Here is a 16,418-nt window from a genome sequence, read left to right as displayed (position 1 = left end):
GACTGCCTATTCACTCACTGCACTCCATGCCTCAGTGGGAATGTGATTAGCAGGGACAAAGGAATGTGAGTCACAATGTGAAAACCACTAGCACTATAAGTAATTCCTCTGCCCAGGTTCTTGATCCTGAAATGTCATGACCGAGGCTCACCTGTTGTCCCTGGACAGGAGACTCCATCACCAGTGTTTTCTAATAAAGCACTGAATAGAAACTTGAAAGGGATGCAAAGCTAGGCAAATTGGCAATGAAGGGAATGATGAGACAGAACAACATATTTACAACAACAATTTATATTTTGAAAAACATCGTCAGGTCCAAATTTTCCACTTGTGTTTTCCCTAAAGGGTCAGATTCCCAAATCAAAAGTGTTTTTCTCCTCCAGTGTAAGTATCTTCAACATCAGGAACAAGATGTGCTTTTCATATATGACTGTTCATAGCTAACCTTCATTAATTAATCATTCAATTGTATTTCCCGAGAGTTTACTGTGTGCGAAGCACTGTACTAAGCGCTTGGGAGAGTACAACAATAAACAGACACATTCCCCCTCCACAACAAGCTTAATTATTCTAAACATGCAAAATTATTATTTCCTACATCATCAAGGACCTTCAAGCTGACAAATGCAAAATTTTCAGCCACTTTGCGGGCTGTTGCATTACCATTAATTAGGCGGTATTATTTTGTCAAAGGAATGAGATTACAAACCAGAGATTTATTCCTATGACAGTTAATCCAAAATTTGTTGAAAAAGCATACAACAAAAAAATCCAAGACAAAGTCAATTTTGTGTTTCCTGAGTCAGCTTTTCTCAGTGCAGTTCCTGGATTCCCCATGATATGTGAGCATCACAAGTTTTGCATCAGCTTCATATTTAGTCGTGAAATCACAAGAAACAAATTTACAATCTCAAAATGATTCCTTAAATTATAGCAGCTAGAAACATAAGAAGATGTGTTATCTGACCAGAGCAATCCTGCCTTTGGCAGGTAGAAGGTGACCGACTATGAATGTCACATAGACCCGCATATTCTTTTTCCCCCCGCTTTACAATGGAGCTGCTTATCCTGTAGATTTTTCAGCACAGTTAATTCCTACATTAAAAAACCTGCCACACAATGGCAATTTCAGAGGGCCCATGTGAGAAAATTCACACATTTTGGGAATCCATCGACCAAGCGATGCCTGCTTTGTTGGTTAGTGGACCCAGTCCTTGGGATTACGCAGAACTTCCAAGATTTCTGCTTCTTTGGAATTCTCAGGGGGCGCGTGCATGTATTCCCATCTGTGCAAGAGAAGTGAGAAAGTGATGAAAACCCTCTATAGAGAAAGGACACACACATATGCACAGAAGAGCTCCTCCCAAATCCCTTCAGTTGTGCCACAGTGCATATCGTCACCACGAATTTTGGCTAGAGTGCTCTGCAGGAATTAGGGAACATCTTTGATAACTCCAGTAAGTGTCACAAGAACAACTCTCTTGTGAATTATGAATTCACATATGAATTGTGAACTGAGAGTTGTGTGTTCCAGCAACCCAGAATTCTAAATAAATGAAAACTAAGACAAGACCTATGGAGAAGATTGCCTGCTGCTACAGGTTTGTACTTGAATTCTTGACCTAAGAAATCCCTGAAAATTGGTTATAGTTTCCTAAAGGAGAAAAACAATGCTCTTGCCAAAAGGTGGCATGAACCTCTACACAGCAGGGGGAAAGGAAGAAATTTGACAACTCTGGGGCTTCCCTGAAATCTCTCTCTTATCTTTGGGATCTATTGTGTGCCTCATGGCCACCAGAATTCCCAAGAGAAGAAAAGCCTCATCACTGCTTCAGTCTTTTGTGGGGCTCGGGGGAAAAGGAAGAGAGTGAACCGTAGACACCCAACTACAGTACTGTCTTGCCTTTTTTTAAAAATGGTATTTGTTAAGCACTTAGCGTGGGCCAGGCACTGTACTAAGCACTGGGATAGACCCACGTGGGGCTCAGTCTTCATCCCCATTTTACAGACGAGGAAACTAAGGCACAGAGTAGCTAAGTGACTTGCCCAAGGTCACACAGAATACAGGTAGTGGAGCCAGGATTAGAACCCAAGTCCTTCCGACTCCAAGGCCTGTAGTCTAACCATACAGTGCCCTTTATGCTTGGACTTTTTAACAGTTATTTTATATGCCAGCCTACATACAGTCATTAGGATATACATCAAATATGAACCTGAATGAAGATAAACAACATGATTTCTCACGAGCTTGCCTCAATTGTTTAAATTGGACTTTCCAACATATACAGTAAATTCAACAAAGAGTAGGCTTTAAAGAGACCTTCTGGATCACTGGCAGGAAGGTTGGTTATTATGCAGTGCTTACCTGGCAGTCAAGGGCAAAGACATAAGAATGCTTTCAATTCTGGATCCTGGAGTGAAGAGACCAAACTTTGTACCTCTGTCGTACAACAGATTAAACTCCACGTACCTGCAAGATAGAAATGAATGTTCAATGGAAGAAATTCTCTCTTTGGTGTCTAGAGCACAAGATTAAATGTAAAGCTCTTGTCCTCTTGGTTCCAGTGGGAAACGGCACAGAGATCACCACAGAGAATTTTTAGCATCTGAGCAATAAGAAATGAAAAGGGTATTCTAACCACCAAACAATAGGAAACAGATACTGTCCTCACACACCCAACAGCTGCAAAACAAAAAGGCTGTATTTTCTGTAAGGCGAGCCAACAGACTGAACCAGATATGCATATGAAGGTACTGGCCCAATGAAGAAAAAAAAAAAACCAAAACCAAAAACCAAAAAACTACCAGGCTGCACTGGGCTTGGCTTCAACCATATTGCACTTTTTAGGGCTTATGATGTCTTCTCATTCCCTGCAGCTCCAAAAACACTGCAACGGATGAAGCTAAAAGGGGATCTTCAAGTAATAATGGTGTCTTGAAAATGCTTACTATGTGCTAAGTACTGGGGTAGATATAGGATAATTTAGATATAGTCCCTGTACTACTGAAAAGCAGTGTGGTCTAAATCACTAGCCAAAGTCAGAAGACCTGGGTTCTAATCTAGGTTCCGCCACTTGCCTGCTGTGAGACATTGGGCAAGTTGCTTAACTTCTCTAGGTCTCAGTTTCCAAAAAAATCGATGAAAAACATTAAAAAAAACCCCACACATACTTCTTCCGCCAACATGGTAAATTATGTTGCTGCTTTGAAAACCAGAAGTGGCTATCTTAAGGAGCAGAGCAATTAGTAATGGGTGTGGAGGGAGGGGTCTCTGCAAGGGAATATTCTTATCATCAACCAAGTGTGCAGAACACTAATCTTGTGGTCCCATACACCTACCCATCCCAAAAAATCTACCAGAGGGAAAAGAAAAAAGGCAAGTCTGATTAGAGTTTGCCTGATATATGTCATTACTCTGCTTGCAGGCTTTGCCACAAATGCACTGAACTGAGAACTCTCCACCTTTTCAGTTCTTGTTGACAAGCACCAAAAACTCCCTTTTGCAGTACTGCTTCTATTTCTCCTTCCTTTACTTGCATTGCTTTGATCTCCAAGAATCTCGGAGTTTTAAGATGCTAGCTAATTCATCTTTCCCTAAGAAACAGGGAAGATCATGACTTGACAGCAAGGACACTGGTCAAGTTAAAATGAATGGAAAAACTCTAGGAATAGCATTTTAAAGGAAGATTGGTCAATCTTGAATAATTTCTTTGGCAGTGGGAGGGATGAGGAAGAGGAAATGGGAAAACATACATACACAGTACAGTGTTTGCACACAGTAAGCTCTCAATAAATACTAATGATTGTACATATTTCCTCTCACATCCCCACCACGGCTGTATCACAGGCATCACCTACCTCCCTCTCCGAAGCTGCTGCCACTGCTTCTCCTGTGCTGTGAACGAGTCATTACAGTGTTTCTTTACGAGGGGGATATAAGAAGGCACCACAGCCTGGGCGCAGCTCTGCACAAACTGAAACACATCTTCCTTCGATGGCGAGTCCAGATCATCGAAGAATATGCCTCCGATACCCCGCCGCTCTCCTCGGTGGGTTATAAAGAAGTAGTCGTCACACCTGGAAAAAAGAAAAATACAAAATTTGGCTACCGCTAAACTGAAAGACGGAAAAGATGGATAAAAAGTTTAAGGAGAAAATAAACAAAAACACAAAGTGAATATGCAAATGTCCCATGTGGGACAGGAACTGTGCCCAACCTGATAAACTTTTATCTACCCCAGATCTTAAAATAATTCTTGGCACACAGTAAGTGCTTAACAGATACCATAAAAAAAGAAAAAAGGGGGTACCTAAGCAATTAGAACCCTGGTTCAGAGTTGGAAAAAATTTGGACCAGGCTACAAGAAAATGAACTAAGTGAGAAATATAATAAAAATCAAAATGACCCACTGTATAAAATGTATTGAAAGTACAGATCTCACTGCCATCAGAACCATCTCATTGACATCTGTACACATAAGAAGCAAAATCTTTCTTTTCCTGCATCCATTCCCTCTGGGTATCTTATCTCCCAGTGTACATACATACAACTGATCGATTGCTTATCTAATTCACATTGAGGTTACATTCAAGAACCTTGTCAGATTCTATGCACTGTTGGGTGCTTAAAGACATGCAGGCCCCCAGTATTATTACAAATGAAACTAAAAATATTTTAGGAAGAAAAATGAATCACACCAAATGAATTAGTATTAGGCAAGACCACAAGGGACACATGAGATCTGTTGGTCAATTTTTAAAAGGCACTCATCTATGTGTAAATGGTGGATTTCAGTTTAACAAAGAAAATCCAAAGTCACCTTAAAATATAAGACCTAGAGGCAGATGACAGCACCCCTAACAACAGTTTTGAGGTGTTTTTTTTGTTTTTTTTTTTTTAAATAAAGAGGAAATGTAAAGCAAACCCAGTTTAAAGTGAATAAGATGGAGTTTGGTTCCAGATTCCTCCAGGCCTCAAAAACCAACTTTATACCAAGAAAAAAAACTGATCTGACTTTATTTATTCACAGCTCTTCCTCTCCTTTCCACCATTTTATGCCTTGGGGTGACCTCGGTTGGTGGGGGAAAAGTCTTATGGAGGGGCAGCAGGGAGAAGTTATCCAGGACTAGTATAAAATGGCAACCCCATTACATCTGCTAAAGCTCACCATAAGAAGCATACAGACAGAAGCCTTCTGTATTATTAGAAAGTCCTGAAATTAGGAGAGAGAACGAAGATAGGGGAAGAGAAAGAAGCACCTCCTTTTCTCCAAAGAGACAAGGGATATCTGTGAACCACAAATGAGAACCACCTGGGGCAGGACTCTGGTCAACAACCTGAGTTTTTGTTCCTGGTGGCTAGTGACTTCAGAGAAAAACTAGAGTTGGCTAAAATACAGGACTCAAACAAACATGCACTGAAAACTGTGACTGCTCAGTGTCCTGAATTCCTGGTATTCAACAAAAGTCAATATTACCTTTGAATCCAAGAATCTCTGTAAGGCAAAGATGATCTGTATCATCACCTTGTTATCTCTGCTTCACTCATGTGGAAATGAAAGATAGTTTACTCATGTGGTAAAAAAGTGAACCATCATAAACTGTATCACGATACCTCATTTCCTTTATCACTTTAAAACAAACTGCCTCTTGCAGGCAGTCGTAACACTGTTCTAGAGAATAACAATTTTACAGTTATACTTCTAAATGGTGGGGTGGCACACCCTCCCAACTTTCTCTTTTCTAATACTCCTGATAGAAGCCATTTCAGTAATAGCTGCTTCAAGTTAACCAAAATGACAAAACCCACCACGTTACTTTGAGGTACTATACGAACAAGATCCTCTTAGAGGTAAAGCCATCACAGTCACTATTTTAAAATCCAAGGGAAATCCAACTGTATCCAACCTGATTAGCTTCTATCTACCCCAGCACTTAGTAAGCGCTTAAAGTACCATTTAAAAAAAAAAAAAAAAAAAAATATATATATATATATATAGTACTTGACTCCTTACACTGTGCAAGACATATAAGTCCTTGGAAGAATACAGCAGAATTAGTACACACCAACACTGCCCTCAAGGAAATATTCCAAAGCTTCACCATTTCTGAAGTCTGTCCAGCTAAGCTTTCAAGGTCTTACACTGAGTGATAAATTTCAGTGCTTAAAGTAGTTGGTTCTGTTCAATTTGTCCTTGTCCTATATTGAGTGTGTTTCAGCTCATTTGGGTCCTCTCTTCCTACTGTTCTACTTAGGTTGTGAGTCCCCTGAGGTCCAGGGAACATGTCTAATACCCACCTAGGTATTCTTCCCTAGTAATTAGTATATTGCTCTGCACACAGGAATAATAAATGCTACTATTACTCTACAGGCATGGGCTACTGAAAGCCTCAAAAAGAAAACCCAAAACTAATACTTTTGTCTTCTCCCTTACAAAGAGTCTTATTTAGACTCTATTAGTCTAAATAAATAGACTAAATTAGTCTATTTAGACTTATTAAGAGTCTTATACTCTAACCAAGGTAATATGTTCTTTTAGCTGAAGGTAGGCACTGAAGGAAAAGAAATAAAGGGCATTCATTCTTTACAGCCATATGAAATTGGGTTTAAAAAAACCCACACTCTTTCCACATGAAGGGCAGTCCTAATTATCTAAGGGAAAGCATGGCTAAATGGAAAACCTAGATAATCCACCCACCCATTTTATCTATCATGGCTATTATCTTTCCCCACCAAGAGTTGCTTATTTCCTGCTTGCTCAACAATTTCCCTCCCCCTCAAATTCAGAGATGCTAGCAAGGAGTGAGGTGTCCAAAAGTCATGCAAGCGAAACTGAAGGGGAAGAAAGAGCGAGAATGCAGACAGGGGAGACATATTGGGCAGGATATTTAAAAAAAAACGTAAATAGTAAATACTGTTATTAAGCATCATTTTCTATCCCAGCTGCTGGTCTTGAAATATCCAGTACTAGGATTCACTTCTAAGGCAACAGGGCCAAAAGGATCTGGACTGTTTTAAAAAAAACCTATTTAGCACATCAGAACATCAAATCACAGTCTGCACAAAACTCAAGTTCTCACTAGCTTCGTGAAAAGAGCTGAGAGCATGGGTTGCCTCCTGAGGGATTTAAGGGTCTCCACGTACCATTTTTTAAACTTGGGGTACAGTTTGGGATCATGGCGGTCGCAAGCTTCCTTCAGAGTTTTATGGAAGTGGACTGCATCCTCTTTGTTCAAGTAAGTTGGAGTGAGGTCACAGCCACCACCAAACCACCACAGCTTGTTGCCTACAAAAAAAAAAAAGAGGAAAAAAAGACATAAGATCATAAAAGTATACTCCCACACAGACATGCTCACCAGTTAAATTCAAAACTTACTGGTGAGCAAGTACGATTCAAAGGAAGATTAAAACATTTCCAACTATGGTGACAGTTGGCTATACACTAACATATGGTGGGCAAGGAATGTGCCTACCAACTCTCTTGTACTGTACTTTTCCAAGCGCTTAACACAATGCTCTGCACACAGTAAGCACTCAGATTCCATTGATTAATTGACTGTTGTGGAGCTAATAACAGGCAGACACATCAATTTACTCCAAGAGAAACTAGCAGATATTTTTTTATTACTGTTTCTCATGACTGATTTTCTGCATTTCTAAACTGCCCTAAAATTGTTACTCTTACCACCAGTTTATCCAAGATATCACTTGAAGAAACTAGTCCTCAGATGCGTAGAATTTCATTCATTCATTCATTCAATCGTATTTATTGAGCGCTTACTGTGTGCAGAGCACTGTACTAAGCACTTGGGAAGTACAAGTTGGCAACATACAGAGACTGTCCCTACCCAACAGTAATCTAAACCAAATTCAAAAGTCCATTCCCCCACCACCCCCATGCAATCTTTTGCATTTCACTTTTTGAGGTATTCTGAGTTTTTCCCCTGAGCACCTGCTAATAAAATGGCTTTGCAGACCTGCCAGGCATGGGTTCTATGTATAATGCCTCAGATTGGTTTACGAGGGACTTATTCCTCCCACTTTTCATAATATTAACTGTGTTACTGTTGTCATCTTTGGGGTAAAAAGTTTCCAACTAATCAACATCCATTCTGTCAAGGGTTGGGGAGCGAGCTGGCCTGGAGAAGCTTCAGGGAAGAGAGGCCCAGAGGCTGAGGATCCAGGGAGAGGCAGGAAGAAACAGGCTGCTCTCTCTGGATACCACTGATGTAGTACCTGTTGTTTTAGGGGCCATCAGACTAGTGCTTAAATTGGTTCACAGGAGGGTGTGGATAAGACACCAGTAACCTACATGTCCCATTAAATAGTGTTAACTCAATAGGAAAGATTTCACAAGAAAGAAAATTCCCACTTGTGAATCAGCAAGAACACCCCCCAGATGTAGTAATGTTGGTGTTATCTGCCAAGTTTCCAATGCCCAAGGACTTTTGAATTATTTACTCAAAAGAACATGTCGGTTAAGTAAACCCGCTGTGAAGAACCCAGAGTCCAACCCCTATCCATTATGCCTGACAAGAGCAGATGTACCTAAAAGGACTCACAATCTGAATTATAAAATAAGATTCATTCATTCATTACTGATCCTAGTGGATTTTCCTTCAACTCCCTATCATAACAAAACATAAAAACCACCCAAAACCCATGTTATAGCTACAAAGAGTCATAAGTCTTACCATCTGCTTCTTCCACTTCAAAGTAACGGTAGTTGAAATGGATCGTAGGAGTATGAGGATTCTTCGGGTGGATAACAGAGCTTACCCCCATGGCACAAAAGGGCAGTTTACCTACAGAGCCAAACACAAAAATAGCGTTCAGGAATAGTGCCACCATAGAAATAACACTTTAAGTTTGTTTCTATAATTGAAATTTTAGGGTCAATTGGTTAAGAATACACTCCAAAGTTCCATTAAAAAAAAAATCACATCTAGGCATTATTTACCTTTTAGTTTTGGCAAGTGGAAATCAAACTACTAATATGCTCCACGACTCCTTGATTGAAACAACAATATGAATTTATTTTGCCAGAAAAATTATTCAGGTTATATGCGCCATTAGGTAAGTTGTTGACCCGATCTCCCCCACCCTCCACCATTTGTCTGATTTACCATTTTTGGTCTTCAGGGACTTTCCTCTGCTCCTCATTTGTTTTGCTGCTTCCTCAGAAAGATTCCCATGAACTACAGAAACACTGACTCCAGCCTTTTCAAAGATATTGCCATCCTGAAGTACACAGCTGACGCCTCCACCTCCTATTTGAAAGACAATGAAGAGAAAAATGAAGATTGCAAATTTCCCTTTGGTAACGTGCGTTCAACTTAAATCTCTACTGGGTTCAAATTTACAATGTTGGTTGCTGTGGCGGGGTAATGAAAATATCCACATTATTAATGCATTCTTAAACCAATTATCACTCTAGGAAAACAATGCTGGGTTCCTTAGCGGAAAAATACTGAAATTGCCAGCATCTCATTAAAACCACTGAAGTCAGCTCCAATGATCAGCTCTGTGCAAAGGACTTTTAGACTGTGAGCCCACTGTTGGGTAGGGACTGTCTCTATATGTTGCCAACTTGTACTTCCCAAGCGCTTAGTACAGTGCTCTGCACACAGTAAGCGCTCAATAAATACAATTGATGATGATGATGATGACTTGGATCTGTGCTCCAAAATGTAAGCGCTCAATAAATACGATTGAATGAATGACCGTCTCTAGATATTGCCAATTTGTACTTCAGTGCTCTGCACACAGTAAGCGCTCAATAAATACGACTGACTGACAATGAATGAATGACCGTCTCTAGAGGTGCCAACTTGTACTTCCCAAGCGCTTAGTCCAGTGCTCTATACGCTGTAAGCGCTCAAAAAATACGACAATGAATGAATGACTGTCTCTAGATATTGCCAACTTGTACTTCAGTGCTCTGCACGCAGTAAGCGCTCAACAAATACGATTGAATGAATGAATGACCGTCTCTAGATGTTGCCAACTTGTACTTCAGTGCTCTGCACACAGTAAGCGCTCAATAAATACGACTGACTGAATGAATGAATGACCGTCTCTAGATGTTGCCAACTTGTACTTCAGTGCTCTGCACACAGTAAGCGCTCAATAAATACTGACTGACTGAATGAATGAATGACCATCCCTAGAGGTGCCAACTTGTCCTTCCCAAGCGCTTAGTCCAGTGCTCTGCACGCAGTAAGCGCTCAATAAATACGACTGAATGAATGAATGAATGACCGTCTCTAGATGTTGCCAACTTGTACTACAGCGCTCTGCACACAGTAAGCGCTCAACAAATACGACTGAATGAATGAATGACCGTCTCTAGATGTTGCCAACGTGTACCTCAGTGCTCTGCACACAGTAAGCGCTCAATCAACACGACTGACTGACTGAATGAATGAATGTCTCTAGAGGTGCCAACTTGTCCTTCCCCAGCGCTTAGTCCAGTGCCCTGCATGAAGTAAGCGCTCAATAAATACGATTGATTGATTGACTGAGGGGTCCTTCCCAAGCGCTTATGACCGACTGACTGACTGACTGAATGTCTCTAGAGGTGCCAACTTGTCCTTCCCAAGCGCTTAGTCCAATGCCCTGCACACAGTAAGCGCTCAATAAATACGATTAACTGATTGATTGACTGAGGGGTCCTTCCCAAGCACTTACGACTGACTGACCGTCTCTAGAGGTGCCAATTTGTCCTTCCCAAGCGCTTAGTCCAGTGCCCTGCACACAGTAAGCACTCAATAAATACGATTAATTGATTGATTGATTGAGGGGTCCTTCCCAAGCGCTTACGACTGACTAAATGAATGTCTCTAGAGGGGCCAACTTGTCCTTCCCAAGCGCTTAGCCCAGTGCCCTGCACACAGTAGGCGCTCAATAAATAGGATTAATTGATTGACTGACTAACTGAGGGGTCCTTCCCAAGCGCTTACGACTGACTGACTGACTGTCTCTAGAGGTGCCAACTTGTCCTTCCCAAGCGCTTAGTCCAGTGCTCTGCACGCAGTAAGCGCTCAATAAATACGATTAATTGATTGATTGACTGAAGGGTCCTTCCCAAGCGCTTACGACTGACTGACTGAATGTCTCTCGAGGTGCCAACGGCTGACTGAATGAATGACCGTCTCTAGATGTTGCCAACTTGTACTACAGCGCTCTGCACACAGTAAGCGCTCAACAAATACGACAGAATGAATGAATGACCGTCTCTAGATGTTGCCAACGTGTACCTCAGTGCTCTGCACACAGTAAGTGCTCAACAAATACGACTGAATGAATGAATGACCGTCTCTAGATGTTGCCAATGTGTACCTCAGTGCTCTGCACACAGTAAGCGCTCAATCAATACGACTGACTGATTGACTAAATGTCTCTAGAGGCCAACTTGTCCTTCCCAAGCGCTTAGCCCAGTGCCCTGCACACAGTAAGCACTCAATAAATACGATTAATTGATTGATTGACTGAGGGGTCCTTCCCAAGCGCTTACTACTGACTAAATGTCTCTAGAGGCCAACTTGTCCTTCCCAAGCGCTTAGCCCAGTGCCCTGCACACAGTAGGCACTCAATAAATACGATTAATTGATTGATTGACTGAGGGGTCCTTCCCAAGCGCTTACGACTGACTAAATGTCTCTAGAGGCCAACTTGTCCTTCCCAAGCGCTTAGCCCAGTGCCCTGCACACAGTAAGCGCTCAATAAATACGCTTAATTGATTGATTGATTGACTGAGGGGTCCTTCCCAAGCGCTTACGACTGACTGACTGAATGTCTCTAGAGGCCAACTTGTCCTTCCCAAGCGCTTAGCTCAGTGCCCTGCACACAGTAAGCGCTCAATAAATATGCTTAATTAATTGATTGATTGATTGAGGGGTCCTTCCCAAGCGCTTACAACTGACTGACTGAATGTCTCTAGAGGTGCCAACTTGTCCTTCCCAAGCGCTTAGTCCAGTGCCCTGCACACAGTAAGCACTCAATAAATACGATTAATTGGTTGATTCACTGAGGGATCCTTCCCAAGCGCTTACGACTGACTGACTAAATGTCTCTAGAGGTGCCAACTTGTCCTCCCAAGCGCTTAGCCCAGTGCCCTGCACGCAGTAAGCGCTCAATAAATACGATTAATTGATTGACTGAGGGGTCCTTCCCAAGCACTTACGACTGACTGACTGACCGTCTCTAGAGTTGCCAATTTGTCCTTCCCAAGCGCTTAGTCCAGTGCCCTGCACACAGTAAGCACTCAATAAATACGATTAATTGATTGATTGATTGAGGGGTCCTTCCCAAGCGCTTACGACTGACTGACTAAATGTCTCTAGAGGCCAACCTGTCCTTCCCAAGCGCTTAGCCCAGTGCCCTGCACACAGTAGGCGCTCAATAAATACGATTAATTGATTGATTGACTGAGGGGTCCTTCCCAAGCGCTTATGACTGACTGACTGTCTCTAGAGGGGCCAACCTGTCCTTCCCCAGCGCTTAGCCCAGTGCCCTGCACACAGTAGGCGCTCAATAAATACGATTAATTGATTGATTGCCTGAGGGGTCCTTCCCAAGCGCTTACGAATGACTGACTGACTGAATGTCTCTAGAGGGGCCACCTTGTCCTTCCCAAGCGCTTAGTCCAGTGCTCTGCACGCAGTAAGCGCTCAATAAATACGACTGAATGAATGAATGAACGTCTCTGGATGTTGCCAACGTGTACCTCAGTGCTCTGCACACAGTAAGCGCTCAACAAACACGACTGAATGAATGAATGACCGTCTCTAGATGTTGCCAACGTGTACCTCAGTGCTCTGCACACAGTAAGCGCTCAATCAACACGACTGACTGACTGTCTCTAGAGGTGCCAACTTGTCCTTCCCAAGCGCTTAGCCCAGTGCCCTGCACACAGTAAGCGCTCAATAAATACGATTAATTGGTTGATTGACTGAGGGATCCTTCCCAAGCGCTTACGACTGACTGACTGAATGTCTCTAGAGGTGCCAACTTGTCCTCCCAAGCGCTTAGCCCAGTGCTCTGCACGCAGTAAGCGCTCAACAAACACGACTGAATGAATGAATGACCGTCTCTAGATGTTGCCAACGTGTACCTCAGTGCTCTGCACACAGTAAGCGCTCAATCAACACGACTGACTGACTGACTGTCTCTAGAGGTGCCAACTTGTCCTTCCCAAGCGCTTAGCCCAGTGCCCTGCACACAGTAAGCGCTCAATAAATACGATTAATTGATTGACTGACTGAGGGGTCCTTCCCAAGCGCTTACGACTGACTGACTGAATGTCTCTAGAGGTGCCAACTTGTCCTCCCAAGCGCTTAGTCCAGTGCTCTGCACGCAGTAAGCGCTCAACAAACACGACTGAATGAATGAATGACCGTCTCTAGATGTTGCCAACGTGTACCTCAGTGCTCTGCACACAGTCAGCGCTCAATCAACACGACTGACTGACTGACTGACTGACTGTCTCTAGAGGTGCCAACTTGTCCTTCCCAAGCGCTTAGCCCAGTGCCCTGCACACAGTAAGCGCTCAATAAATACGATTAATTGGTTGATTGACTGAGGGATCCTTCCCAAGCGCTTACGACTGACTGACTAAATGTCTCTAGAGGTGCCAACTTGTCCTCCCAAGCGCTTAGTCCAGTGCTCTGCACGCAGTAAGCGCTCAACAAACACGACTGAATGAATGAATGACCGTCTCTAGATGTTGCCAACGTGTACCTCAGTGCTCTGCACACAGTAAGCGCTCAACAAATACGACTGAATGAATGAATGACCGTCTCTAGATGTTGCCAACGTGTACCTCAGTGCTCTGCACACAGTCAGCGCTCAATCAACACGACTGACTGACTGACTGACTGTCTCTAGAGGTGCCAACTTGTCCTTCCCAAGCGCTTAGCCCAGTGCCCTGCACACAGTAAGCGCTCAATAAATACGATTAATTGGTTGATTGACTGAGGGATCCTTCCCAAGCGCTTACGACTGACTGACTAAATGTCTCTAGAGGTGCCAACTTGTCCTCCCAAGCGCTTAGTCCAGTGCTCTGCACGCAGTAAGCGCTCAACAAACACGACTGAATGAATGAATGACCGTCTCTAGATGTTGCCAACTTGTACTTCAGCGCTCTGCACACAGTAAGCGCTCAACAAACACGACTGAATGAATGAATGACCGTCTCTAGATGTTGCCAACGTGTACCTCAGTGCTCTGCACACAGTAAGCGCTCAATCAACACGACTGACTGACTGACTGTCTCTAGAGGTGCCAACTTGTCCTCCCAAGCGCTTAGCCCAGTGCCCTGCACACAGTAAGCGCTCAATAAATACGATTAATTGATTGACTGACTGAGGGGTCCTTCCCAAGCGCTTACGACTGACTGACTAAATGTCTCTAGAGGTGCCAACTTGTCCTCCCAAGCGCTTAGTCCAGTGCTCTGCACGCAGTAAGCGCTCAACAAACACGACTGAATGAATGAATGACCGTCTCTAGATGTTGCCAACGTGTACCTCAGTGCTCTGCACGCAGTAAGCGCTCAATAAATACGGCTGAATGAATGAATGACCGTCTCTAGATGTTGCCAACGTGTACCTCAGTGCTCTGCACACAGTCAGCGCTCAATCAACACGACTGACTGACTGACTGTCTCTAGAGGTGCCAACTTGTCCTCCCAAGCGCTTAGCCCAGTGCCCTGCACACAGTAAGCGCTCAATAAATACGATTAATTGGTTGATTGACTGAGGGATCCTTCCCAAGCGCTTACGACTGACTGACTGAATGTCTCTAGAGGTGCCAACTTGTCCTCCCAAGCGCTTAGTCCAGTGCTCTGCACGCAGTAAGCGCTCAACAAACACGACTGAATGAATGAATGACCGTCTCTAGATGTTGCCAACGTGTACCTCAGTGCTCTGCACACAGTCAGCGCTCAATCAACACGACTGACTGACTGAATGAATGTCTCTAGAGGTGCCAACTTGTCCTTCCCAAGCGCTTAGCCCAGTGCCCTGCACACAGTAAGCGCTCAATAAATACGATTAATTGGTTGATTGACTGAGGGGTCCTTCCCAAGCGCTTACGACTGACTGACTAAATGTCTCTAGAGGTGCCAACTTGTCCTCCCAAGCGCTTAGTCCAGTGCTCTGCACGCAGTAAGCGCTCAACAAACACGACTGAATGAATGAATGACCGTCTCTAGATGTTGCCAACGTGTACCTCAGTGCTCTGCACGCAGTAAGCGCTCAATAAATACGGCTGAATGAATGAATGACCGTCTCTAGATGTTGCCAACGTGTACCTCAGTGCTCTGCACACAGTAAGCGCTCAATCAATACGACTGACTGAATGAATGACCGTCTCTAGGGGTGCCAACTTGTCCTCCCAAGCGCTTAGCCCAGTGCCCTGCACACAGTAAGCGCTCAATAAATACGATTAATTGATTGATTGACTGAGGGGTCCTTCCCAAGCGCTTACGACTGACTGACTGACTGTCTCTAGAGGGGCCAACTTGTCCTTCCCCAGAGCTCAGTCCAGTGCCCTGCACGCGGTAAGCAATCAATGAAGACGATTAATCGATCGATTGATTGATTGAGGGGTCGGTCTGACGTACCTTCCTTCCTGTCCCAGCGGTCGACGGAGAAGGCGGCGCCCCGGTCGAGCCGGCCGAGGGCCCGGCACACCTGGGCCTGGGTGTCCATCAGCAGCAGCTCCATCCGGGTCTTCAGGGCCCGCGGCGCGGCCTGCAGCTCCCTCAGGGGGGTCACCGGCGGGGCCATGAAGCCGCCGCAGCGGCGGGACAGCTCCGGCTCCGGCTCCGGCTCCGGCTCGGGCGCCATGTGGGCCCGCCAGCCGCGCCCCAAGGCGGCCACGGCCAGCCCCGACAGGGCCGCCGCCCCGACGCGCAGCGACGCCATCGCCATTGCCACAGCCGCCTCCTCCTCCCTCCCGGCTCCCCTCAGGACCGGCCGTTGGCCACACCGGAAGCGGGCCCCGCGCGGAGGACGCTGGGATTTGTAGTCCCGTCCGCCCCCCCCCCGCAGGGCGCATGCGCGGACGGGCCCGCCCAGCGAGGTCGATTGGTAGCGCACGACAAAATATATGAAAGTTTTTTTTTTTTAATGGCATTTATTAAGCGCTTCCTATGTGCAAAGCATCATCATCATCAATGGTATTTATTGAGCGCTTACTGTGCGCAGAGCACTGTACTAAGCGCTTGGGAAGGACAAATTGGCAACATATAGAGACAGTCCCTACCCAACGTCATCATCATCAATCGTATTTATTGAGCGCTTACTGTGTGCAGAGGACTGGACTAAGCGCTTGGGAAGGACAAATTGTCAACATCTAGAGACAGTCCCTACCCAACATCATCATCATCAATCGTATTTATTGAGCGCTTACTGTG

The 16,418-nt window shown here is 44.2% G+C and overlaps 1 protein-coding gene across 1 annotated transcript; it reads right to left on the bottom strand.

The window, feature by feature from the left end:
* Positions 1-275: 275 nt before the first annotated feature.
* CPOX (coproporphyrinogen oxidase) lies at positions 276-15,951 on the bottom strand. The gene is made up of 7 exons (XM_038766390.1): positions 15,624-15,951; positions 9,127-9,270; positions 8,695-8,805; positions 7,145-7,286; positions 3,859-4,077; positions 2,366-2,470; positions 276-1,286 (listed from the first exon to the last, which is right to left on the bottom strand). Exons 1-7 carry the CDS (start codon positions 15,931-15,933, stop codon positions 1,199-1,201), a joined length of 1,119 nt encoding a protein of 372 aa, XP_038622318.1. The 5' UTR covers positions 15,934-15,951; the 3' UTR covers positions 276-1,198.
* Between the last annotated feature and the right edge of the window lie 467 nt (positions 15,952-16,418).

This window comes from Tachyglossus aculeatus, chromosome 24, assembly GCF_015852505.1.
Source record: "Tachyglossus aculeatus isolate mTacAcu1 chromosome 24, mTacAcu1.pri, whole genome shotgun sequence".
NCBI lineage: Eukaryota > Metazoa > Chordata > Mammalia > Monotremata > Tachyglossidae > Tachyglossus > Tachyglossus aculeatus.
The sequence above is the reverse complement of the archived record's forward strand: the minus strand, read 5'-3'. Positions and strand labels throughout refer to the sequence as shown.